The 27,120-nt window shown below is 45.1% G+C and overlaps 1 protein-coding gene across 1 annotated transcript in view; it reads right to left on the bottom strand.

Moving 5' to 3' along the window:
- pigg (phosphatidylinositol glycan anchor biosynthesis class G) overlaps positions 1 to 27,120 on the bottom strand; it is a 100,353-nt gene that overhangs the window by 33,459 nt on the left and 39,774 nt on the right. The window contains exons 7-9 of the mRNA XM_048262389.1: positions 19,511 to 19,728; positions 14,510 to 14,794; positions 1,532 to 1,962 (exon numbers count right to left, since the gene is read on the bottom strand). Coding sequence (XP_048118346.1) covers positions 1,532 to 1,962; positions 14,510 to 14,794; positions 19,511 to 19,728 — 934 coding nt within the window. The remainder of the gene's footprint in view (positions 1 to 1,531; positions 1,963 to 14,509; positions 14,795 to 19,510; positions 19,729 to 27,120) is intronic.

Raw genomic sequence — 27,120 nt, forward strand, 5'->3', positions numbered from 1 at the left:
TGAGCAGTGGCTGGAATCAGTGCAAACGAGGGCCCACAAAGAGTCTGGCATTCAAGTGCATTAAATCGGCACCATGTAATGAAGCTCTGGGAAGTAGGCTGTGACCACTTGTGACAGCGCAGTCATTACTGATCTAAGGAGCCTGTCAGTGGAACAGGAAGCAACAAGCATTACCACTTAAGAACAGAAGGCTTACTTGCTTGAGTGAGATTTAATGAGATGCTTTTATGGGAATTTATAAGTTTTACCAGATGGAGCTGCTTTGTCGGTCTGTAAAAGGCTACGATTAAGGTTATGTTTCACTGCAATTTTTTATTATTTTTAACCATTTTTACAGTGATGGGAAGTTTTACAGGCCTTTTAACTAAACATTTTAAGGCAGGTGTTATCTACACATCTGTTTGGAGATTGTCTTAGTAAAATACTGCATCAGAATATAAGCCATTTTAAACATTTTAAATAATGTTTTCTTTTATTCAATGTCCAATATCTTTTTCAAATGTTGTCATTTCATAATCTGTGAATTCACTATATGCTCACCAATCTGCAAAAGGTAATATTTAAGAAATAGTAGGACAGTAGCAGTTTATACACTGAAATATATTTGGTAAGATCATCTAAAAAGCCGGCAACCATTGTTATCTCTATGGATTATTGAACTGTTCTGTAGTACTAAACATAATTTATGATGTAATGATTCAACCACACTCTACAAGAACATTGTTAGGGTAAAATCCACATATTTCTTTCTTGAATTTCCCCTGGGGATCAATAAAGTATCTATCTATCTATCTATCTATCTATCTATCTATCTATCTATCTATCTATCTATCTATCTATCTACATATGCTGTATCTGGGCTCTACTATTTGGGTCTAGTTATTCAGTAAGCCCCGATCCTAATATGATACAAGCAGTATCTGGACCAAGTTACTGGATGAGGCCTTTTACTAATGTACACATTTGTGTTTGTATTAGTATATTATACGGCTCTTCATAATGCTGCCGAATGCTTCATTCACTTGAATGGGCCTTTCCGACGTTCGGTGGTCTGCTATTTCTCGATAACAGACCGTTGCTAAGTATAACAGACCGCTGTCAAGGAAAATGGGTTTTGTGCTTGATATTCACATCTTTCATAACACTCTGCAAGTAGTCCGGTCACTTTTTGCATTGGAACATCATTCAAAAGTGAAAGCAGACGGTTGATCAGCTGTGTTCTAAAGAATGTTTGAGTTCGGTGTGTGTTACAAACTATTTGTTTCTGCAAAAGCCCAGATGAAACGGTAACAAATAAATATAAAGAGTCATATCGTGTGGAGTTTATTTTTTCATTTTGGCAAGTAGCCGTGTAATAAGCGGGATAATGTATAGAGCGCTTCAGGACGAAACAAGACCCCTCTGCTGGTGCATCGGGGTCCTGTTCGCCCTGTCGGGATTTATTTTCTGATAATGACCGGCGTTCTATACATTATCCCTTACATAATAAAGGTATTTGGTGAGGTCCACACCTGTCCTCCCTTGCACTCACCTGTTAAGCCAGTGGCTGAGGTCGGGCAGGTGCGCCCACTGGATACCCGTCTGGTTGAGTGAACGCAACAGCCGACAGCAGGCCAGGGTCAGGGGTGGCGTTGCCAGAGCCAGCCACTTCTCCGAGCCCCTGCTCACGCCAAGGTCGGCCAGCGGCGACGTGTCGGGGCCGGCGGCCTTGCAGGAGGGGAGCAGCTGCTCCTCATCATCGCTGTCACCACCAGCGCCCCCCTGGCTGGCTCGCCGCCTCTCGCGGAAGTACTTGCGGCAAACATCCTGGAAAACGGCCAGACAGAGCGTGTTGAGCAGGAAGTACCAGCTCTGGTGCTCCTCCTCAACGAAGCTGGAGGCGCCCAGGCTCAGCGTGTGGCCCACCGTGCCCAGCAGCAGCAGCATGTCCAACTCAGACAGCTCCCAGCCTGGGGACGACACCTGGACAGAGACAGAGACAGTACAGTACATACTATTAGACTGAATTATATTGATGACTGGGAGACATGCAGAGCGTATGTGTAAGGTATGAGCTACACCAGGTGCGTAACTGAAGCATTCTGATCGCGTAGCATCTGCTGCAACAATTAGCTGCCACTATATTCAATTCACCAGACGTGATAGCGGCGCGTACGTTAAAAACAAAATAGACTAGTCTTTTAAAATGGATTTTACGTGTTGCGAACGGAACGCTTCAGTTACGCGCCTGGTGTAGCTCATACCCAAGTATTAAGTAAGTAACTTTTATTTATATAGCTCATTTATCTATGCAGAGTGCAACCCAAAGCGCTCCACACACAAGACATTGACGCATAAGACAAAAGATGCCGGACGGAGTGGCGTAGTCGCCAGCGTATCCGTGATACGAAGACAAACAACAAACAAAATTAACAAATAATAAAATATATAAATAATAAGAAACTAAAAAGAAGAAAATTCCATGTTAACTTAGTCCAATTGGGTGCATCTAAGTTAACCGGCTGAAAAATGTCCAAGGGCAATGATGATGGCGCACAGACCAACCCGGTGTGTGTGTGTTAGTGAGTGAGTGAGAGAGATGGACAGAGTATGTGTGTGAGTTGGGGGGGGTGAGCAAAAGAGAAAGAGAGAGAAAGGGAGAGGGAGGAAAAAAGAGGATGGGTGTTCTCATTCTCTAATTCTCAGGCCAGTGAAGTTGTGCTTGCTCTGTGAGGCTATGAAGGTCAGAGCATCAGTGATAAGTTTGGAAAGTACTGAAGCAGATGAATAAAAGAGAGAAAGACTACAGAGAGATAACAATTGAGAAAATGAGAGAGAGAGCGTAAAAATACACTCGGAACAACAGATGCATAGTGCCAAAGCCCATCGTAATCCTATCTGGCCTACAGAAATCTCATTACCCTCCGAGATAGAAAGGCTCGGCCGGATTCTAACAAAAACCCAACGGGCTCTCTAACCCCTGGCTAGTGACTGAGGCTAAAGCACACAAAAACACACACACACAAAAGGTTATGTGGCCAGCGTAGATCAGCCAGAGTGCAGGGCAGCCCGCCAACACAGGAGTCTGCGGAGACAAAAAATCAAGCATTTGTACATGAAGGGCCCAGAGAGAAGAGAGAGTGTGAGTGTGTGTCCTCTGTAGCTGCGTAGCGAGTGGTAAACAGAGCACACATTTCCCTAATGCCTGCCCATTCATCTCCCTACAAAGTATTCTGTGACGCCCGGCGTCCTGAAACAAACCTTATTATTCATCGGGTCTGGAGAAGCCTCCAATCAATGTCATCGGAGCGCTCATCACACTTTTAAAAAGCTCAGAAGCAGAGGAAAGAGAATGAAGAAGAAACTGACAACACAGATGTGTAACTAAAGGGCTAGCAGAAAGAGCGTATTCCAGAGTTCAGATGTCAGATGTAAAACTCCATGACTTTTCCCTGACAAAAAAATGAATTTCCATGAACTACTATGATTGATACAATATACCGTCCAAAGATTTCAGAGCAGCCATGTAGCGTTCAAGACACTTTTTTAGAGCGGGAGAAAGACTAAATGGGCATTGAATAAACAAAGTTGGGCTAACCACAACTACTCAAGCAAACAGTAAACCTAACCTAAATATAATCAAATATATTTGTATCAATGTATTTTGACAAGTACATTTTAAACTACTGCAACAAAATTCCCTGATATTCCATGACTTTGCCCCAAAAATGATCAAATTCCCTGACTTTCCATGTTTGGAATAGACTTTCCAAAATTCCATGCTATTCCAGAAATTCCATGACCTGTGGGAACCCTGGTATTTATTAGAGCCCGACCGATTTATCGGCGGGCCGATATTAGGTATTTTCCAAACTATCGGCATCGGCATTTATAATGGCCGATAAATGAATATTTTAAAAATAAAATAAAAACGGACGAAACACCCTTCAATCATGTCATGAGTGTTGGCGTTGTATGGTTTGTCTTCCCTGGACTGTACATACCAAAATGTATCTGCTTTACACTAGATTCGCCAATACAGAATAGAGGGCAATGTATTGTTCATGGCATGGAGGAAGATGGGACATGTCTTAACTGGTGTTATATCTCATCTGCAGGTTAAATGCTTTCAGAAAATATATAGTTTAGGATGTTTAATCTGTTTTCCCTGGACAATATAGGCCAACATGTATCCGCTTTACACTAGATTTGCCTATACAGAATAGAGGGCAATGTATTGTTCATGGCATGGAGGAAGATGGGACATGTCTTAACTGGTGTTTTATCTCATCTACAGGTTATATGCTTTCAGAAAATATATAGTTTAGGGTGTTTAATCTGATTTCCCTAGACAATATAGGCCAACATGTATCCACTTTACACTAGATTCGCCAATACAGATTAGAGGACAATGTATTGTTCATGGCATGGAGGAAGATGGGACATGTCTTATCTGGTGTTATATCATCTGTAGGTTATATACTTTCAGAAAATCATTGTTTGGGGTGTTTAATTTGTTTCCCCTGGACTGGACATGCCCAAATGTATCCACTTTACATTAGATTCGCCTATACAGAATAGAGGGCAATGTATTGTGTATTCATGGAGGAAGATGGGACATGTCTTAACTGGTGTTATGTCTCATCTACAGGTTATATGCTTTCAGAAAATATATAGTTTAGGATGTTTAATTTGTTTCCCCTGGACTGTACATACCAAAATGTATCAGCTGCACACTAGATCTGCCTATACAGAATAGATTATGTATTATGCAAAGTGTGGTGGAAGTTGGGAACATAAGTTGATTGATGTTATATTTAATGTACAGGGTATATGCTTTCATAATATAGTTCTGGCTGTTCTATGACTTTAGTGAACCATAACCCATGCATAGGCATGCATTATATATTTGTGTGCATCAAATTCATGTTGGCATCTATCATAAGGGGGGAGCTAATTAAACTTCATATTAAACTATATTTATTAGTATATCAGAAATAATTACTATATCATTATTCATCATCCTCCAGTCCTCTGAAAGGAAGTTGTGCAGATTGTCACATTGTTCATTTTGACATGTTCCACAGGCAGCAGTGAAGCGTAATCCGTATCTACATTAACAGAAGAGTCTCTTGCAGAAATGCACACAGTAACAGGGATTCAGTTGGAGGGAGACGTTCTGGAGTCACAAATAATGACACAAGGACAATCTTCTTACTCAGGGTGTTGTGCCGTAATGTTGTAAGAGAGTCTGTGGACTTACCAAAAAGTACAGCCATCACTTGGCATCTTAATTCACCAATCACCTCTGTTGTCTGATTGGTAGTAGTGAAGGCATTGGCACATGACTGAAGGACAAAATCTCCTCTTCTGGAATGCTGTCTTTTGCTGACACCAAAGATCCTAGAGATTAAAGTTGACATGATATGTCAACTTTATTCTCAAAATGTTAATGTTGACATGTCGACTTTAAACGACATGTTGGGTTTGGCTTCTTTGTTTTCTTCATGTGTGGCCCTAATAGTCTGTCGTATGTATGTGACTGAACTGACAGAGTCGTGAAAAAAAGTAGAATGAAATTATGTCTATCGTTCTCTATGCTTTAAGTAGACTGAATTGGCAGCGTGGTTGGAAAGTTGTGGAAAAGGAGGTTAGATATAATTAATTTATTACCTCTTGTTATGCCACAACCATCTTTTTAGGGTGGCATGATTTAATGAAGGATTGTGTGACATATATGATTCAGTGACCTCTAAATCTGATTAAACACGAAAAAAACTTTCCTAGGCTGAATAATGCTTCTTAGCTTCTGGTGGCCATCTTTGATGCCATCTTGAAAATGACAAGTCTTTGAAAATGATGAACTGATACTTTAGTCTGACATATATGAATCAGTGACCTCTAAATCTGATTAAACACAAAAAACACTTTCCTAGGCTGAATAATGCGTCAGATATAGCCAAAATTAGCTTCTGGTGGCCATCTTGGACGCCATCTTGAAAATGACCCCTTTACTGGGGTCAGATTTTACTAGATTTTTAATATGTTATTCAGTACATCTAAAGGTATCATAATCAGCTGAAAAACCATTTGTATCAATTTTTTGAGGTTAGGTGGTTTTTTTTTCTTCATATATTGACCTGCCTAATAACCTATCCGGCAATGTTAACCAATGTGTAACTGAAGGGCTATGAGAAAGAGAGTATTCCTCCACCAAGAACACCATCACCTATCCAGCAATGTTAAACAATGTGTAACGGAGCATAATCTAATGGGCTCTTGCTTGGCCCAAGGTATTCCGCTCCCTCAACGTTCATGAAAACTGGCCTGTTAGCTTTTGACATAATGATATAAGGGAGACAAATAAATGGCAATGAAAACATGACCTCCCTGGCAGAGGTAAATACAGTATACACACATCACGTGTCCCCACTGAACCCAATACACTGCACTAGTGATTAACTTCACTAGAAAAGCGTTTCTGTGTGTGAATCATGTGTGTGAGAGAGCGAGAGGTGATACAAAAGAAATAGTACTGTAGGTGCTGAACACAGGCAGTTTTGAGTCCCTGTATAAAACAGCCAGTTCCTTCAGATCCTGTGTAAGGTGACAGACTACTGATAGACACTAACCTACTCCAAACCATAATTCAGAAAATAGTCAAACTGTTAAACACACACATACACACACACACGCACACACTCTCACACAGGCTGGAGAAGGGGAGCGAATGAGTCAGAGTGCGAAGGACCTGTAAAAGGGGTGAAGATGGAGCGAGTGAGCGAGCGAGAGACGAAAGACAATCAGCTATTCATGAGAAGCAAGGACGTAGAGGCCAGGCAGACAGGCCACTTCCATCCCTGTTTACAGTGGGCGCAGCCAACCCAGCACGCTCTAATAACCTGGCCATGGAGGGCAGGACTCACTCACTCCCCAACTCCCCAACCACCCAAACCCCCCAGCCTCAGGGATTCAGCTCACGGCCACCAGGGAGAGACGCTGGCTGCCATAACAAACAGCCCACACAACTCGGCTGAACAGTGACAAAGCATGGATCGTGTGTGTGTGTGTATGTGTGGGTGTATAAAATTGTCAGTAAGGGATTGTGTGTATTTGTGTATATCTCTTGTCTGTATGTGTTTGTGCATGTGTGTGCGTGTGTGTTTTTGTGTACATGTGTTTGTGTGTACGTATGTGTGTGTGTGTGTGTGTACACCTGTATGAGCGTAGCGTGGACATGTAATCCCACTGCGTCTTATTACGGAGGTGATCGCCTTCACCGAGGCGGCTGGGGGTGTTGAGGTGGGCGCTAACAGACTGTTGAGAGACAACTAAACACACACACAAACAGGTGTGTGTGTGGTGCTAGCGAATGACAGCAGTGAGACAAAAGCCTTGGATACGACTAAAACATGTCACAGCAGACAGCGGTCACGTACAGTAGGTAGTGGCCCGGGCTAGCTCCTGGCAGGAGACACTACACTGTAGCTGACACCACTTACACACCTACAGACAGGCAGACACACATGCAAAACACACACACACACACACACGCACACACACACAGACAGTACCATTGCCCTGGGCTCGTCCCTGATGTGCCCCAAAGTTTTTCACCAAATGCACTTCCATCAAAGAGTCACACACGCACACACACACACAAACAGCAGGTGGGAAATAACTGGACAGACATGACTGTGTGACCTGTTCAATAACTAAAAGGAAAAGCAGAGGACAACATGTGTGCTTGTGTCTGTATACACACTTCTGAATGTGTGTGTGTGTGTGTGTGAGTGAGTATTTGTATGTGTGTGTGTGGCCAGCCTTTCCCGGAGCAGGTGTGTGTGTGTGTGTGGCATCAGGCGTAGTCAATGAGGTAATGAAATGCTAATTAGTCACGCGGCGGTGCAGCACAGCCCCGTCTGATGCTGGTGATGGATCAAGCCGCGTGGTGCTCCGACACACAGTCTCCGTGGGGACCAGCCACTTCTTATGGGTGACGGGGCCTCAGTGCGCAGCCATCCATCAGCGCTGGGCAACGCCGGAACCGAGCGCCGTGCCGCACAGCCGAGAGGAAAATTAATTGTGTAACCAACGCTGTTGTTTGTGTAAACACAGACGGCAGAAAGTGTGCCCCACCCCCTCTCTTTTCCGTCAGTGTGTGTGTGTGTGTTTTTGCTTGCTCGCTTCGACTCTGTTCCGCTCCAATCCCCTCGCCGGGACTAGTCGCATCCCCAAAAGCATTTGGCGGAGAATTGTCTTCAAAGACAGCTTTGCTCATATTTGTCCCTCCTTTTTTTCCCTCATCTTCCTCGAACTCTGCAACGCTTCCTGATGTGAAGGCATGAGTCTGTAAAATGACTTTCGAAAAAAGGACACACAAACACACACACACACACACACACACACATAAAAAGCAACTTTTATCTATATGCTAATGCTAGGACTTTGGGCCATGGCTTTGCAAAGTCCCTCAGATGATGGCTGGCCTGGGCGCCCTAATGTGGTGGGTGGCGGAGGCCCCTGTGGGGTCAGATGCAACTGCACTCAGCCGCCTGCGGATCTCATCCTTCTACCCCCCCACCCCCGGCCAGCACCCCATCTGACGGCCTACTTTATGAGGCACTGCGACAAAAAGACGTCTGATCCACCACCCACTCACACACACACACACACACACACACACACACAGACAGTACCATTGCCCTGGCTCGTCCTGATGTGCCCCAAAGTTTTTTTCACCAAATGCACTTCCATCAAAGAGTCAGCACACGCACACACACACACAAACAGCAGGTGGGAAATAACTGGACAGACATGACTGTGTGACCTGTTCAATAACTAAAAGGAAAAGTAGAGACAACATGTGTGCTTAGGTTCTGTATACACACTTCTGAATGTGTGTGTGTGTGTGTGAGTGGAGTATTTGTATGTGTGTGTGGCCAGCCTTTCCGGAGCAGGGTGTGTGTGTGTGTGGCATCAGGCGTAGTCAATGAGGTAATGAAATGCTAATTAGTCACGCCGCGGTGCAGCACAGCCCCGTCTGATGCTGGTGATGGATCAAGCCGTGGTGTTCGACACACAGTCTCCGTGGGGACCAGCCACTTCTTATGGGTGGACGGGCCTCAGCGCGCAGCCATCCATCAGCTGGGGCAACGCCGAAGACGCCGTGCGCATGTCGGTGAGGAAAATTAATTGTGTAACTAACGCTGTTGTTTGTGCAAACACAGGCGGCAGAAAGTGTGCCCCACCCCTCTTTCCGGTCAGTGTGTGTGTGTGTGTTTTGCTTGCTCGCTGACGACTTGTTCCGCTTCCAATCCCTCGCGCCGGGACTAGTCGCGATCCCCAAAAGCATTTGGCGGAGAATTGTCTTCAAGACAGCTTTTGCTCATATTTGTCCCTCCTTTTTTTTCCCTCATCTTCCTCCGAACTCTGCAACGCTTCCTGATGTGAAGGCATGAGTCTGTAAAATGACTTTCGAAAAAAGGACACACAAACACACACACACACACACACACACATAAAAAGCAACTTTTATCTATATGCTAATGCTAGGACTTTGGGCCATGGCTTTGCAAAGTCCCTCAGATGATGGCTGGCCTGATTTCCTAATGTGGTGGTGGCGGAGGCCCCTGTGGGGTCAGATGCAACTGCACTCAGCAGCTTGGGATCTCATCCTTCTACCCCCCCCACCCCCGCCAGCACCCCATCTGACGGCCTACTTTATGAGGCACTGCGACAAAAAGACGTCTGATCCACCACCCACTCACACACACACACACACACACACACACACACACACGGAGTAGTCTTCAAGGCCCTGGGTGTGACATGGAGCGACTGCGGGCGATGAAAGCCACATGAGCTGGGCTAGGGCTGGGGCCGCGTCTCTTTCATCTCCTGCAAGTCCATCAGAAACCTGGGGACGTTTGTGATGGACAGCTGTATGCTTTTACCTTGGGGAGCAAAAGAAGAATCCAGGGGATGGAAGAAGAAACTGGAGTCACGAAGGATCATTAAGGTCTGACAGTAACATGAAAATCAGCTAGGCCTCAGAGGATCTGATTGGCTGTTTCATTAGGAGAGAGAGAGAGAGGAAAGGTCTGCTGATTTCCTTCAGACTCTTGAGGTCCAGGGGCTGGTCTCCACGAATATGGAGTGTTGGGAGGAACGGCAGCTCCGGGAGACTCGTGCACTGGACTGAATTTTCATCATCTCCCACGACTTCGCTGAACTGCATGCTCGCTGGACTGGAATCGGCAGTCCATAACTGTTATATGCTTTGCTCCTGGGCCCCACATACGCAGCCAAAAAAGGGAATGGAGGAATAAAAAAAGTCAATAAAAGAAGTCACGGAAGTCGGTCCTGATCACCAGGATGTGACACTAAAATGAGAAGCTGCATCAATGCTCTGCTTCAGGGAGCCATGAGGATTTAAAGCAGCAGTGGGCTGATTCTGGCAGGAGTTGGCACTGGCTAAGCACAGAGGGCTAGGAACTCACAACGCAGTGTGCACTTTTATTCGGCGCGGTTTGAAAAATGGCTGACATATACATGGATGACTTTTTAATGGCTGAGCAGAACATGAGAAGGTTCAGTGAATGAACATTTGCCAAGATAGCCCACAACTGTCCAAGAGATGGTTTTCAAAATGTTAAAGTTGTTCAGCAAACACAATGCATTTGTCTTCAATAGAATGGTTTATTCCTCTCTCTCACACAACCTGGGTAGGGTTACTGCTCCACCTTTCCACAGTCTAACTTTTAGTTTACTATTCTACGGCCCAAAGACATGGCAGGGCCCACACACATATTCATAGATAAAGCCCCACACACATACAGTTTTGCCTTGTTTAGGAAGTATTCTGCTTGTCAAAGTGCCAAAGTTGGGACATGTTTATTTTCCTGACTGTATCTACTTTACTGACATCCATTAGCATAAAAAGGCAATAACTGGACTATTAGCATGAGTTATGGAAAATGTCACTGAGGGAAGAAAAACTGAATAAACACTGAATTAAAACTCTCTAGGTCTCTAAAAGTATGCTGCATATCATTGTTTTATGTCACATATGGAAAACAACAACACCTAATTCTGCCAAAGCCTCAAAATGACTCAATGGATTATTGCATTCAGGGAAGAAATTACCATAATGATAGCACAGAGGTTATTAAAATACTATTGAGTGAGCACTAAATGAATACGGTAATTAATGAGGCTGACTTCAACACTAATTGAAGGCATTTCACACCAAATGCGGTGATATTTTAATGAAGAGCTCTTAAAACACATCCGTGTCAACAGCACTTCCTGTGAACTGACAGCAGTCATTTCTGCTCGCAAACCAGAACCGCCAAGGCAGGTAAAGCACCTCACCTAACCCTAACCCTAACCCAAATCTGCAAACAAATGGCTTCTTTCCCCAAGCAGTCACTCTGTTGAACACTCAGAAATAGCCCACCCTTACACTGAACAAAGACAATCACCACTGTTCTGCTCATCTACATCAGGCCTATTTTTCAACCTTTTTTCAATGCATAAGTCTTTCAAATCAAATTTTCAATGCATATTAACTGCAATATTGTAACTGTAACAGTTACAATATTGTCAATATATTACCACTGCACTAAACTGCCTTGCACTATATTTATATTGTTATTGTATATTATATTTTTAACAGTATTTTGTATATTTCTTACTGTCCTTTCTATTTTTACTCTTATATCTAAAGTGATTATTGTGTAGGCTACTTGAGAGCAAATAATTCCTTGTTTGTACTGTGTACGCAAATCTGGCCAATAAATTCTGATTCCGATTATGATGGATCACTGCTGTCATCAAACAGGATGGTAATGGGCTAGTTTATGCTAGACTTTATGACAAGTGCAACAGTGGTGCACACATCCAAAAAACAGGTGCTGGATAAAAAGATATTAAAGTATAAAACACTCCTGTTCCGCTTAAAACAGCAGGGAATGTCTGCATACTTGCTCCCCTTTTCAATTATTCTATTTTTACGTTTCGAGCCTCACGCTCTTCATCAGACTTGTGATAAAAGACTTTACTTGTGATGAAGTCTGATGAAGTGTGAGGCTCGAAACATAACTGCAGGTGAAACTTTTGATAAAATAATTGAACGGGGAGCAAGTGTGCAGACGTCCCCTGGTGTTTTAAGCGGAACAGCAGTGGCAACAGCAGCAGTAGTGCAGCTCAAAGGGAGCTCTCGGAGGGGCAACGGGTTGTCCTCTGTCTACAAGGTCCCCCATCCCTCCCCCTGTGCAAAATTCACTTATCAGCCCTGATGATCCACACTCCTGTTTGTTCTCTGTGACTCTCTCTCTTTCTTTTTGGTGTGTCAGCACTTTACCACAGTTCACCTCAGAAAGAAAGAGAGAGAGAGAGAGAGAGAGAGAGAGAAAAAATGCGTGCACGCATGTGAGAGAAAGAGAGAGAGATTAATTCAGTTTAATCATCACTCAGTTTCGAACCTATACAAATGAGGCAGAATTACCATATATTCTCAGAGAGAGCAGGGAACTGACCACTCACTCTAGCTGCAAAATGTGTTGCAGCAGCCACAACCTGAAAAATACCCAGCAAAGCCACAAATACCAACAAAACTAAATATCAAAATCCCTGCAAATTTGTTATCATTATTAGAATGGTCTTTTGTTTTGCTCAATCTTATTGTATATAGAGTTAGAGAGAAGGGCAGCGAATGTGAAAGATGACTAGAGAGAAAGAGAGAGAGAGAGAGAGAGAGAGAGAGAGAGAGAGAGAGAGAAAGACAGAGAGAGAGAGGCTGAGAGGCTGTAATTACGGGCTAGGGTGGACGGTTCATTAGTCCGGTGAACAGATCAGCTCCTCCACACACCCCTTTTGAAAAGTTAACTTTTCTCCCACATCTTTGCAAAGGCCAAGGCCTTGTTATTGGCGTTTTGGCCGTACTGTGTGCAGGCATGCCCTTCCTCCATTAGAATGAGCCACTGAGGACTATGCAGGGGCTACGGACATATCAGAGAGCCAATCGCCCAGCTGGGAAGGCTGCTTCTCTCATCTCTCCAGGCCTCCATCTGGAAAAGTCCTCGATATTGGCAATAGACAGGCCATACAAACTGAATGGCCAACAAAACAAACTCCTCACACACTCCTAACACACTCCTTCCTTCAGAGATCTTGAAGCAGTGTAGCTGACTGGCTGAAATAATGTACAGTATTAGTAGGTGCAAGCCACTTTGCAAGCCAAATTTCCAGAACCTGTGGGACTTTGTACAAAGAAGAAGATTATTTTGAGCTCACACACAGAATGGCCAAAGGGAAGCTGGGAGATATTAACTAGAGAAAAAGTGCATGGGGATTATAATTGAGGACATCACATTTAATACCACAGGCCTCAGCATTCACGGGTAATGTTCTCCAGATTTTAGGCACCACAGGAGTGCCCACTCCTCCTGCAATGTGCCCGGCACATGGGGACCGGCTGAAAAGCAGGGCTGTTCATCTCCTGATTGGTCTAATCACAGTGCGTTTACGTTTGCTGTCGCTGATTGCAGTGGTTAGGAGCACATCTTTTTTTCACTGATAGATTTAATAGCATAATTAAAGACAGTTTGGAGTCTTAGACCAACAGAAAAAAAAAAGCACTACTGCTTTGAGAATCTTTTCAGCGCATTTTGCATTCAGGAGACTCCCACTCAGCCAAAAAACTCCCTGCACACACACACACACACACATATACACACACGCACACAACAAACTCCCTGACTCGTCCTCCATCAATCCTCCCCATTGAGTGCACAAGTGGAAGAATCGATAACTAAAAGGACCCCCCATCTCAAACTCCCAATGCACCCAGTCTCCTTAGACATCCAAATCAAAATAACATTATGACTAACCCAGAGCTCTCGCTCTCCCCCGATATTACCTCAAGGTGAGTCACTCTAGCAAACGTCTGTGTCAGAAAACAAACCTGCCTCTCTTTGATGGCGGCGCAGCTTTCTCTTTGACGTTTTTTAGTACTATGGGGATATTATCAGGTGGTGGGTGAGAAATGGGAAATGAACAGCAACACCCCAGTATCAAGGGCTAATAAGTGTTAATTGCAAAGCTCCGTGGCGCAATGCTTCTGCATTTAATGGGGAGAATGTTAAACTCATGAGTGGTGTTGTGAGGACTGGGTGATATGGCCAAAAAATGAAATCCCTGTTATTGGGTTATTCAAGGATTCTATTTGTCGCAGACATAGAGATACTATTGTAAAACCTGTAGTGAATTGAGTGCTATGGAAAATGGTATTTTTTTATTCCAAGACAAAACATGATTTAAAAGATTATCTTTAAATGATACACTATTCCCCAGTAACTAGGGCTGGTATCTGCAGGCAAGACTTAGTCTGTTATCTACTGTATATACATATTTTAAACATGCTAGAAACAGCATCAAACAAAAAAGCAGAAAAACAAAATTTACTTTATGTACCCCTGTACATAATTGATGTTTAATCCCGTTTGCTCGATTGTCGGCGTCTTACCTTGGAGGGCGACTTGGTTGGCGGTGCGAGCCTTCTGGCTGCCATGGTGACGAGTGCGCAGGCAAGGGCAGCGGAGCAGGCGATGGCGGCGAACACCAGGGCCCAGGGGAGGCCGCAGAAGTAGCAGGAGGCGCTGGCCGACGTGCACAGAGCCACATGCAGCGCGGCACACAGCAGACACAGCAGGTAGAAGGGCAGAGACGTCAGTGCCACACCCACCGGCACGTCCACCACCGCCGCGCCGCTCAGGGCCTCGGGCATGGCCAGCAGCAGCAGCAGCAGCATCTGCACACATACACACGCACACATGTAACACACACACACACGGTGATACATCTACCTCATAAAAAAACATACACACAGCTCTGGAAGAAATAAAGAGACCACTGTACATTTTTCTGATGTCATTCTACAGTTGCTGAGTGATATTCAAATGAGTTGACGGTCATATTCAAATGTTCAGTAGTTTCTTAATTTTTAATATGACCGTCAACTCAACTGAATTTCACTCAACTCAAATTTGTTTCCAGAGCTGTATACGCAAACCATAGATAGAAAAAACACATAAGCCATAAAAGACCCAAGACACACATTAAGATAAAAAATAAAGATATATACATCAATATACACACACAGGCATGCTAATGTATGCCACCAAACCATTTTTAGATTATTACTCACAGAAACACACACACACACACACACACAGAATTCATAAGCACTGATGAACTTTGCACAAGGTCTTTGCTTGCCTAAGGAGCAAAAGTACATGTGTAATTTTCTTCAAATACAACCAGTAACCGTGAGTTCATAGCTGCGCACAGCTCTCATTATTCAGTTACAGACTACCAAACTTAATTAAAGAGCCAACTTAATTAGCGACTCATTGTGCTGCTTATAACTGCATTCTGCAGCAGTTTTACCCCTCCTCCCCCCTCACCCCTACAGCCCCTCCATCTCATAGCCTGGGGGCATGCGGCAAAGTAAAGTTCACCGAATTCACACCAAACTAATTGCTTTGTCCTTGCGGCGGTAAGATGAATGGCCTGAAAGAAGCCCTGTAAACGGCGGGGCGTGTGTGTGCAGAGGAACCGATCCGCCGCAGAGCGGAGCGGAGAAGAGAGGAGCGGAGAGGAGCAGAGAGTAGCGGAGCGTAGGGACTAGGGCTGGGCGATATGGCTGAAAACTGTATCACAATATAAGTATTTCATATCAGTCGATATCGATAATTATTGATTTTTTTTAATCTATTTCAGATAAGGACCAGAAGGAGGGGGGGGGGGAATCAAATTAAACACTTTTTTTTTAACTTAACCTTCCTCTGATTTTAATCACCTCAGTTATCAATTAAAGCAAACAGGGAAAAGAAATAGCAACACAATCATAAAAAACACTCAAATAAATAAATGTGTACATAAGTCTGAATGAAAAGCAGCACTGGTTGAAGCCTGAAAATATTGTAAACAAAGTAGCTTAATTTGCTAGTTTATCATAGTCTACTGGTTAGACTGTTCAGTTTCTCCTTGGGACAGGCCCTTTGAGACTTGGAAAATACTTTTCCATTTGCATCGGGATTGAGATGATTAGAACTTAGCAGTCAATTTGAATGCAACAGTTTTTAACAAATTTGTGCAGCGTGTTAATGATGCTAACCGGATTTAATAGCAATTTAGCCAGTCGTCTTGCACGATTGTGAATGTTTGGATTACATGCTGAGGAGGGATGCGCCTGTTGAGAGGGAGAGAGAGAGAGTGCACGGGGCAAGGACTTATTGAGAGTCTGTGTTGAGGTAGGCCTACTTCTATCGCCTACTCTGGTAGAGTTGCACATACTAGCTACAATGCAAGATATATTTAGCCTATTCATTTATGGACAACGTAAGGCGGGAGGTGTGTTGCTTTTAATTATCGAATGTTCTATCAAACGTATTTTTTATTGATATCGATTACATGTCTATTGCGATACATATCGCTATCGTTTTATCGCCCAGCCCTAGTGGGGACTGGGCATTTGGAAGGTACATAAAGGAGTTGTTTGTAGCGCTTTGTCTTTTAGCCGCTCTGTAGTAGAGGTCCCTCTGGACACCAGACACTGAGCGCCAAGCGTGGTTCCGCTTGCGATTCCAGTCGTCAGGTTCCCCCTTAAGAGCATGCAGGGTATTTTTGCCCTCCAGCTTTTCTTCTGGTTTCCCTCCTTTTCCCCGTCTCTCCACCTGAGAGAGGATACGTTCCCGGGGAGTGGGATGGCGAGGTGAGCTCCATGAGAAGGGCAGAGAAGGAGAAAGAGAACACACAGGCCAATCTTTGAGAACCTGCGCCTCAAGAAAAATGAAGAGGGGGGGGGGGGAGGCCTTGATATCTCTATATACTGGCTTGCTTATGAATAATGCCATTGACTTTAGGCTGAATGCAAGCAAGCGAGTAAGAAAGTGTAAGAAAGAAGGAAAGAATGAGAGAGAAAACAAGAGGGAGTGGGGCAGAGAGAGCCCTTGCTTATGAATAATGATGTGGCCTTCAACTCCTCTTTGACAAGGCCTCTTGACTTGGGGAGTAAAGAGTTGGGAAGACCAGTGCAACTGTAACCCATTGACAGACAATTAGGCTAAAAGCTTCTCTACAGAAGATATGGATGCATCACAACAGCGACTGCCAAAACAGTTTACACAAATACGTTAGATGGCTCCGTTTGGGAGCATAATCTAATGTGGTCGCCCTTGACTAGCATACTCCGGTAGCGTAGTATCTGGCTTTGTTGTGTATATAAGGTTGCAGTTTTACATTCAAAAGCAATTAACACTTGCCCGTGAAAAGACATGTAAGCTCAATTGCCTAAAAATGCTCAATTATTCTGGATTAGGAGAGAGAAAAAAACAAAGTCCACGGACTCGTTTAGCCTAAAATGAACACCAGGGAATTTGCTCCATCTATTAACCTGCACACTGTAAATCTCTTCAGTAGAGGTCGAAGGTAAGCTATACTTCAAACGCTTTGACTGCAGGAGGCTGAATTTCAAACAAAGAGCACATAAAAGGGGGAGACGGAGAAACAGGAGCTAAGCCATACGGTACCACATACCTACACCATTTGCTGGCTTGGAAAACAACTTCACACATGGCTGCACATTAGCAGAGGTGACTTGTGTGCATTTGCCAAAAACAAATCTCCAAAAGAAATCTGTACAACACATACCTTGCTGTCTCTCTTGTGCCCAAGGCATCAGCTACATTCTTGGAGGTCATCACTCTGCAGACTGACTGGGCTAGGAGCACAGTTTGGCCACATAGTATATAGGATGGAGGAACGTGCACTGCTTGAATTGTTGAAGTAGAAAACAATCGGTATAACCATGAAATCGTGGGCTGTTTCGTCACACTTAACTGAGCCACCTGATTACAAACCAGCACAGCATCCCTACTCACCAACAACTCACTTAGTCACTACTCGATAAAAAAATCCCTTAAAAGCAGTGTCCAACATAACATTTTCTCCCCATTGGCCCCACATGAGATTCGTGCTGGCCTGTACAGTATACATTTACTGGCCCAGAAAAGTCACATTTACACAAAACTTAATTTATTACACTGTAATGAACTCCCTCTTCATTTTAGTAGTCTCCTGCGCTTAGCTTCAACCGGTCAGCAACACAGGAGAGGTGAGCTGACTCGTCATGGTGACTGGCAAAAAAAGGTGGGCCAGTGACTGGCCGATCAACTTGCCCAACATGCTCTTTTACTTGCTCCGGGCCAGCAGGCCACTGCGTATGTTAAACCCTGCTTAAAAGTCAAACAGCAACACCCTCAACAACAGACCTACTTTCACTCCAAACAAATGTAGCGTTCCTGGACTGGACAAAGAGCCAGTGGTCTAGCGGCTCCCTTGGCCTGAGTATCCTGCTGTACAGATGGCTTCCCAGCTGTCCTTGCCCAAACAGCCATCCGTCTCCAGGCCAGCCGGTCCAACTCCGCTCCGCATGTGTCCGCATGTGTCCAGTCAGGCGGGGGTGCGGTGCGGTGTGGCTGAGCAGGGCTGGATTAATGGTCCTCATAATGACTTGGCTAAGTGTGGGGGCCCACTAGGGGGGTGGATGGGGGGTTAGAGGCAGAGACGTTTCGGGGACCCGGGGTCATCGTCTACTGCCAGAGCGGCTCCCGGGGGCCGCCTTCACGGCCCGTTTCACCGCCATCGCACGACCCGACCCAGCCTGCTGATAAAGATGGATCGCCACCTTCAGCACGGCAGCCCCGCGAAGATGACATTGGGTCGCAGTCAAACAATGGAACAATGACACTGCATGGGTCAAGGCACTGAGCGGAGCACAACCTGAATACAGTGGAGGGGCAGTTCTGTTTGAAAGTGCCCTGGAACAGCACTCAATAAAGAACAAACTTTTTGACTCCACTTGAACTTCCCTTGCAGTGCTGGGGTGGGGATATCCATCTGGGGGAGGAGGCTCACCACCATAGAACACATGCCATGTGACACATGTTGCTTTTACTCCACCATGGAGAAGACACCCATGTACCACTATAGAGCACATGTCATATCTACCCACCTAGACAAGGAGGGGGTTGGAGCACATAGACTACAGAGAGAACATTTTGTATTCATTCCACCATAGAGTGCATGTTGTATTCATTCCACCATAGAGTGGGTCATATTTATTTCACCATAGAGTGCATGTCATATTTATTCCCTCCTTTCTACCTCCTTTTCCTTCTACCATACTATAGTGCTTAAACTCACACTCTCATCCTCTGGTAGTTTAGTGTTAGCTAAGGTCTCCTTTGCAATGTAGCTTGAATGTTATTCCTCACTTAGCAAGTCGCTTGGACTTTGGATAAAAGCGTCTGCTAAATGAATAAATGTAAACCTGTACGTGCTGTGTTGTCCATCTGGACGGTGCCCACCACCATAGAGTGCATGTTGCATTCATTTCACCATGGAGTACATGTCGTATTTATTCTAAGATGGCGTGTTCTACATGCTGTATTGTCCTACCCACCTGGACAAGCAGGACAGTGCCAACCACCATGGAGTACATGTCGTATTTGCCCAGCTGCCTGCTGAGGGCCGAGCTCATGGCCTTCAGGGCATCAATGTACTGGCGCAGCACCTTACGGCCCATGTTGGACAGCGTCTCGGACGTGTTGCCCTCCAGGTAGAGCTTCATCCAGTTGCCGTGGGACTTCTCGGCCACGCGGAACAGCTCGTAGCCTTCCTCTGCGGAGAAGACGAGAAGCGAGAGGAGACGTGAGGGCGGGCGGGGCACGCATGATGAAAGGAGGGAGGGAGAGAGAGGGAGGGAGAGGGAGGGAGAGAGAGAGAGAGAGAGAATGTGGGAGAGAGAGGGAGGGAGGGATGGACGAAGATACAAAGAGCAAAGGGTGATCAAAGGAAAAAAAAGAAGTGAAAGTGTGAAAAGAATGTGTAATTGTGCTGAGAAAGAGAGATACAGAATTAGAAAAGGTACAGGTGTGTGAGTGAAAGAGAGAATGAGAAAGACAGAGGTATGTGTGTGTGTGTGTGTGTGTTAGAGTGTATTTCTGTCCGAACCCGGCCCGCGTCCGACAGAGTTGCGTCCGAACCCGACAGGCATTTTCATTTTTATGTCCGAACCCGACCCGAGCCCGACGCAGATGATGCCTCAGTTATTCCCATGCTAGTGATTAAACGTTGTGGATAGCCTGTCTTTTTAGCCCATTAAACGGAACACACAACAAATTGTCTACAGAATCAGATGAGCTTGCACGCACGCAGGTCACACACAGCGCACATTAACACAAAAGGCCCAAGCAAGCATAGCCTATTGAAATAGAATTCTTGTCTTATCATTGACGAAAAGTCTTCTAATGAACTGCAACAGTCTTTGAAACTACAGTGCCTCTGTCACTGATCCATATGCAGCATCGACGTTAATTGGGGCAACTCGAGGAAATCCTCATCCAGTTGAACGAGACGACCTTATAGCCTACCGGTAGCCTATGTCTTTACCACAGTATGCAACGCAAATCATCTTAAAATCTCCTGATAGGCTAACAATTTTTAACGCCACCCAAGAGTGTGCTTATGTGCATATAAAAGGAAATGTGCATAACCATTTGTTTATGTTGTCGCGGATAGCGTGTGCAGGTGCATTTCAGGCTGCATGCCTGAAATGCGTTGTCACGATAAACAAATCTTGCACACAGGAAGAAAGCTATTATGTATTTTTTACATTTTACTTTATTCTGAAAAAACAAACGTTTGCATCATGTAAAGCAGACCTGTTGGTTACCCAACATAATAAGGAATTTTAAATGTAAAGCTTCCCATGCATATCGCCCCCATGTGTCCAAACCCGAACCGAACCCGTTTACAATTTCTAAATATTTGTCCGAACCCGTCGGGACCCGTCGGGCTCGGGTCGGGTAGCCACACTCTAGTGTGTGTGTGTGTGTGTGTGTGAGTGAGTGTGAGTGAGAGAGAGTGAGTGTGAGTGTGTGTGAGAGAGAGTGTGTGTGTGTGTGCATGTGTGCGTGTGTATGAGCTATAGAGTGTGAATAAGTTGTGTGTTGCACTAAAGCAGGCTGGGGCTGGGGAATCTCTACTAAGCCCTCTTGTGTGGAGAGAGGTGAAAGGCGCTGACACAAATAAACTCCAATTCTATCAATGAGAGACAGAGCTTCAGAGAGCAGGAGCTAATCCCAGCAGAACACCAACGCACCTCACACTCGCACACTCCTCCGCGTGCACAAAGCTGCTTGGATTCTCTCAACATTGTGATCTTTCTCTCTCTCTCTCTCTCTCTCACACACACACTCCTCCGCCTGCACAAAGCTGCTTGGAATCTCTCACATTCAGAGTCGTCGTCCCCCCCCCCCCCAACCCACACACACACACACACACACACACACACACACACAAACACCTTTGACTGCACAAAGCAACTCTTGCCCAAGATGCCAAGCTTTCATCATACAAACTATATTCAGCCTGAATCAATTCATCATGGCAAAATACAAGGCCTAGTCACAAGGCCCAATTAACGTCTGGGAGGTCTTTGTGTGTGAGGCAAGCCTGTTTTTTGTGCCTATTTGGCAAATCCATTGTGAGGTGTAGTTACGCATTAGAAATACAAGGGAAAATCCCAGAGAGTGGAGAAAGACCAGAGAGCAATTACCCTGCTTTACAGCACTAAGCCAAGCTGGGGTAGCATTTATCTTACCAAACATACAGCCCTTATGCACCTCTCAATATGCTCAAAATTTCAAAACTAAATCCTGCAAGGTCTTAAAATGTATAATCCGTTGTGCAGACACACACACACACACACACACACACACACACACACACACACACACCTCTATCTCTAACAGACACTCAGACACACACAGGTTAAAATGTGCCTCTAGGTTTGCTTTTCCCTCACTAACTCCCTACACAGCAGAAGCGGAGCTGCTGACTTGCCCTGCGCCTAATGCTAACACTCCCTTATCTGAATAATTTGGGCACCGCAGAGATAAATAGTGATTATAATTCCATTAGGCACGGAGGCCGAGTGGAAATATGAACGCCCGCAAACGCCACCATGAATCAAGCCCTGGAAATGGCCCACGGCCCGCTGGGAGTGTGAGTGTGAGTGTGTGTGTGTGTGTGTGTGGACACTGGCAGATGGACAGAACACTTTCAGAGCGGCCTTCAGAGTGGTTAGGGATGTCCTGTGAGTATGTTTGCCGTATCCGTATGTGAGTGTGTTTGGATATTTGCAGTGTGTGTATGTGCCCTTGCAGTGCATCTGTGTGTGTGTGTGTGTGTGTGTGTGTGTGTGTGTGTGTATATATTTGAGTGTGTGTGTTAGCAGTGGCTTTGTTTGTGTGTGTGTGTTTCTGGAGTGCACCTAATTGGAGGGATTAGAAGAGGACTTGGGCTTGAATACGTGAGCGATACCAAAGATCACAAGCACCCCTGTGGGGACCTTTGGCAGGAGAAGCCACCAGAGCCACTTTACCGAAGCGGTATGGACTCAAGGAGAGAGTTTCACCTCACACTCACACTCACACTCGCACACACACACACACACACACACACAAAGACAGAGACAGAGACACACAATCACAGACAATAAGGAACTTCCGTTATTGCTATTTAAAGGTGCTCTAAGCGATGTTATACGGTTTCTAACATCACCTCATCATCTGCTAGCTGCCTGTGCCCTATACACTTTAAAATGCGGTCTCTGTGGACAGGCTTCAAAAACGGGAACAAAAATAACTTGGTCCAGCCTGGACCATAAAAACATAACAAACCGTTCCAGCCAATCAGCGAGGAGATGCGCGTTTAGGAGAGTTTTAATAGACCTCTGAAGTTCACCTACAAAAAAGCTGCCATCTTAGACATCCGGTATCTGGAGATTTTTCCTATGGGAAAATAACATGGGGATTTTGAATTATTGCACCTGTTAAACTCTCGTGGGGATGGAAAAAGTCTGAAATGCAGACGTTTTTCTGAACACACTTTTGTCCTCTGCCTTTGAGTGGATATTGTGATCTCCAGTACGTGAATGCGGAACACTTAGATTTTTGCTACCCCAGAGCTAACTTGCAACTTGCCATAGGTAGTTAGCTTCAATTAACAACCGGATCTCCTTATATGGGCAAAGATGCCGTTTTGGTTCTTTTTTGTTGGCGAACTTTAGAGGTCTATTGCACAGGGGAGGAGTAGCGAGCTAGCTCTCCGTTTTGTTTAAACATCAACAGAAGTGACGTTACCCAACACTGTTTAGAGCCGGGGTTCCCAAACCTTTCCACAACAAGGCCCCCAAAATACCACTAGGTCCTGGCCAAGGACCCCCTTGATGTTTTATTAAACCAAAGCCCTTTTAGGCAAGTCCCTCCACTCGGCGGCCATATTGTAAAGTTTTTTGGGCACTCGTAGGGCATCCTATTCAGCAGAAATATTAGAAGTATATTTTTTTGGGCTTTTTATGCCTTTAATTAGATAGGATAGTGGAGATTGACAGGAAGTGAGTGGGAGAGAGAGTCGGGGTGGGATCCGGAAAGGACCACAGGGCGGGAATCAAACGCGGGTCGCCGGCGTACGGTGCAGGTGCCCCAGCCAGTCGCGCCACTGCTGGGGCCATGCATTTCTATGGAGGATTTTTGGAGTGCTGTGTCTCCTCATTAGAAAGTCTCTGATTAAACCCATCGACAATACTACGGCAAATGTAAAAATACATTAAGCTAATACTAATAATTATTTTAGCCAGAAGTACTTCGTGATGTAGCATACAGCATGTAAAAATTGCATTTGGGGCTTTCTGCTATATGAGTGCCATCACTCTACTATTATTCCCAGTCATTATCATGGAAAATAGCCTATAATGTTCAGATATGCCACAAATTATTATAATGGCATTTCCTCATAGTAATAGGTATATTTTAGATTTTTCAAATGTATTTGTTGCTTTTATTTTTCCTTCCAACTTGCTGAGGCCCCCCTGGCGGCCCCCACTTTGAAAACCACTGGCTTAGAGCACGTTTAATGGTAAGCAGCTTAGGGCTATCTATCACAACCAATCTTGGGGCCTGCACCATGTGGTCGCTCGAGCCATGTGAGATAACAGGTGCGGCGGCGGGCAGAAGTCCTCATGAAAGTGTAATTTGTTGCATTGATCAGGGCAGGGCGGGGTGAGGTGTGTGGAGATGAATGGCCCAGTGAGGCTGCTTTTGTAGCCAGTGCTAATGGGATCATTACAGCAGGCCCTCTGCCTACCGGACACCTAATGGCAGCAGGCTCCATTCAGCAGCACTATTTACAGCCAGAAGAGAGAGAAAAGAGAGAGTGAGAGAGAGAGTGGAGAGGGAGAGTGAGGTGGATAGAGAGAAAGTAAGTGAGAAGGTTGGAGAGTGAGAGTGAGACAAAGGAGTAAGAAAGGATGAGGGGAGAGCAAGAGAAAAAAGAAAGACAGACAGAGATGGGATGGATGGTTAGAGAGCAGGCACAGAGACAGGATGGAATGAATACAAGTGTACGAACACACGTAGATGTACTCAGTCAGAGAGAGTGAGAGAGAAAGAAAGAAAGTGGCAGTGAAGGATGGATAACAAAGGGAAAAGAGGAGGAGGAAGAGTAGGATAGAGAAGTGAATTAGACAGGGGGAGAAAAGAGAGGGAAGCCAGAAAGAGAGAAAGGGAGGGGAAGAATGGAGATATGGAGAGGAGGAGGATGAGAGAACAAACACATTTCAGTTTCATCATTTGAGAAAGAGTGGCTGAAAGGATTCAACTAACAATTCAGTGATCATTACAGAGTCAAAACAGAATATGTCATGGTTTGAGTCACATTTCTCCTGGGCGTCTGCGTGTGTCGACTGACTCAAAGTAAAGGAATGAAGATGGTGAACAAAAAAAATTGAAAGGAACACAATTCAGAGTACCTTCCGCTAATTAAATCATCACTCTCCCTCCAAAACATACATAAGCAAACAAAGATTCCACACCCTAGCACCAGTCTAGACCTCTGGCTGGTCCCAGTGCCCATGTGGGCAATTTACTTTCCAATTTACTTTTAGCCTTTTGTTAATCATCAACATTTGCCAAGTAGTCTTACAGTAGAAAGCATGCCTTGCCAAAACTAATCTACAACTGCCTTAAAGTTGGAGTCATCTTTGAGAAGTCTATTCACCTCCCAAAACTTGAACGCTTATTTCATTCAAAACTTGCACGCTTATTTCATTCAAAACTTGCACGCTTATTTCATTTAAAACTTGCATGCTTATTTTATTTAAAACTTGCATGCTTGTTTCATTCAAAACTTGCATGTGCCAATGTCACTGCCCAAAATCACTGTTCTGCCCAAGATCCCTGTACTGCCCTTGATCATGAGTGCTCTGGCAATCCCTGACCTGTATAGTTTCCAAACTGCACAACGTTATTCTTTCTGCAGAGCTAAGTCTACGTTATGAAAGCCTCCTGTGCTGTCTGTACTGTCTCACAGCAGCGCACGTGTGCACTGCAGAGGAACTGCATCAGCCCAGTCCATCAATGCTACTGTAAGGCACAAATGAAAAAGCTGCAGCTCAACGCCAGCGCTTGCGCTCGGGAGCCAAAGCAATCTTCTCCCTGCCGTATTCCATGAGCCCTCTCCGTATGTAGTGCGCACTCTGTGGTGCCATTCGTCACCTGGCACAGACTAGCAGCAGCAGCACACACGGGAAAAGTCCCCCCCCCCCCGCTCTGAACCAACACTGGCACATTATGCATGTAGGCCGCCACTGAGAGTGCACAATGTACTGAGCTATGGCTCCTCAGAGCACAGATTCTTTCACATTACTGACCCAAACGCAGGGAACATGAGAGGAAATCATTCATCAAACACACACACACACACACACACACACACACACACACACACACACACACACACACACACACACACACACACACACCTGAACACACAGGTGTGAGTGTGTGTGCTTGTTGAAGTGTGTGTGTCTGTTGAAGTGCACATTTACATATGTGTGTGTGTGTGTGTGTGTGTGTGAGGATTTGTGAGCCTGATGTAAAGTGTGTGCTTTTTGGTATGTGTGAGTGTGTGTGTGTGTGTGTGTATGGTGTCGCAGTCGCATTGCAGCCAGTGTTACTGTGGCCCTGGAGACAAGCTGATCTCATAAATCACAGAGCGTGTCTGGTGGAAGTACACGCACATTTATTCACTCACTCACACACACACACACACACACACACACACACACACACACACACACACACACACACACACACACACACACACACACAAACACACAAACACACAGTCTGGCAGGAGGCTGGCCTTGTGCTCCCCTACTCATTATGTCTCCTTCCTGTCTGTCTTGGTCCTGTTGGGGACGGAGTACCTGACACACTCCTCCGGGTGGAGCAAGTGAAGGGTGGCGGCGGTCGCCAGCACCTAACACCAAAATCTCTCCGCTCTCCCGCACAGCTTTTCACGTCTGAGTCGCTAGACTCAACAACCCTGAACTCTTGGTCCATCCTGTGGACATGTGTGTTTACAGCTGTAAATAGACTTTTGTATAGTTACCTAGAACATAAGAACATGTGGGCTCTGGGCCTGGATGAAAGGAGCAAAAAACAAGCTGCTCGTCGGGTGGGGGAGGAGACAGAATATGCCTCCTGCTAGATATGGAGTAAGCGGGAGGAGGAAAGCTGGAAGCCATCACTGCCGGCCCACCATGTGGAGAGTGTTGTGGTTGAGGGTTCGAAACATTCAGTGGACAAGGTATGAGAACATTGGATATTTCCCGAAAATGTATGTGTGATCATCGTACTGTGAAGAAATTTGTCGCTGATTCAGAGCACAGGCGGGTTTGTGCAGACAAAGGCTTAATAAGGAAGGTTTCTGCCAGACAAATTCATAGAATTAAGAGAGCAGCTGCTAAAATGTCATTGCAAAGCAGCAAATAGGTATTTAAAGCCGCTGGTGCCTCTGGAGTCCCGCAAACCTCAAGTTTGTAAGTGTGCATAAACCTACTATTCGGCGACCCCTAAGCAATGCTCACAAGCAGAAACGGTTGCAGTGGGCTCAGGAATACATGAAGACTAATTTTCAAAGAGTTTTGTTTACGGATGAGTGCCG

Source organism: Alosa alosa, chromosome 14 (assembly GCF_017589495.1).
Source record: "Alosa alosa isolate M-15738 ecotype Scorff River chromosome 14, AALO_Geno_1.1, whole genome shotgun sequence".
NCBI lineage: Eukaryota > Metazoa > Chordata > Actinopteri > Clupeiformes > Clupeidae > Alosa > Alosa alosa.